General features: G+C 56.6%; 1 protein-coding gene across 1 annotated transcript in view; it reads right to left on the reverse strand.

Annotated features, from left to right (window-relative positions):
- Positions 1-935, reverse strand: part of DBX1 (developing brain homeobox 1) — a 17,111-nt gene that overhangs the window by 4,667 nt on the left and 11,509 nt on the right. The window contains exon 3 of the mRNA XM_019520008.1: positions 528-629. Coding sequence (XP_019375553.1) covers positions 528-629 — 102 coding nt within the window. The remainder of the gene's footprint in view (positions 1-527; positions 630-935) is intronic.

Below are 935 nucleotides of genomic sequence, written 5' to 3' on the forward strand. Positions count from 1 at the left end.
CCTGAACAAGGGAGCGCTCCATGTGGTCTTGTGAAAATACTGGGATGCTGAATGACCCTTAATGGGAAATTAGCCCGTGGCTGGTAAATGTCTATCAGCAGCATGGTGGAGTCAGCGCCGGGTCTGTGTGTGGCTGCCCGGAGGGAGCTGACCAAATTGGTCATGGTGCTGAAACTTTTGTTGGGGATCAGTGGCAGAGTGCACTGCCTCTGTGGGAAAACCCCAGCCATGAAGAGGATGCCAGCAGTTTCTCTGTGAGAAAGGCACCGCCTCAAATTTGGACCATGACAATTCCGGCTAATTTGTAGATCGGGGGGGGATCGGCACGAAATGTCAAGCAGTCACTGCTTGTGCTAAATAGGGCATCAAATTGGCGCGACTGATTCTTGAATGTTGTACTCCGGCCAACCTCTGAACTGGAGCCTCACCCCCAGGGTTGGACGGAGAAATATGACTTGGGATATGCCTGAGACCAGGGGAGGGGGGAGGGCTCGGGTCAGACGGGCTGGGGACAGGCGGAGACCTACCTGGGAAATAAGAAGATCTGATAAAAGGCTGGAAGGATCCTTCAAAGTACGGGAAGGAGAAAGTCTTTGGAGGGACGGTCTGGAGCAAGGCAGGGGAGGTTTCTGGCGGAAAAAACCCCCAAACAAGGCAGCCCCACAATGAGTATTCAGCACGGATTGGAGTCGTCCAGGACCAGGGGAGGGAGGGAGGGAGGCAGGGGAACTGAGCCGGGCAATAGAGTCAGATCTCGGCAAATGTAAGTGCCTTGCTCTGTGCGTGTGCGTGGCACGCCTATACCCCCTGCACACCGGGACTAGCGGTGGGCTATTGCGATGCTCCGCTTCTCGGGAGCGCTTGGCTTGCTGGCGGTGCCGGCAGCGTGGCCCCATGCCAGGCAGTAATGGCAGGGACGTTGGCATCGCTTGGGC

The sequence above is a fragment of the Gavialis gangeticus genome, unplaced genomic scaffold (genome assembly GCF_001723915.1).
Source record: "Gavialis gangeticus isolate Ggan-Ray unplaced genomic scaffold, GavGan_comp1, whole genome shotgun sequence".
Lineage (NCBI taxonomy): Eukaryota > Metazoa > Chordata > Crocodylia > Gavialidae > Gavialis > Gavialis gangeticus.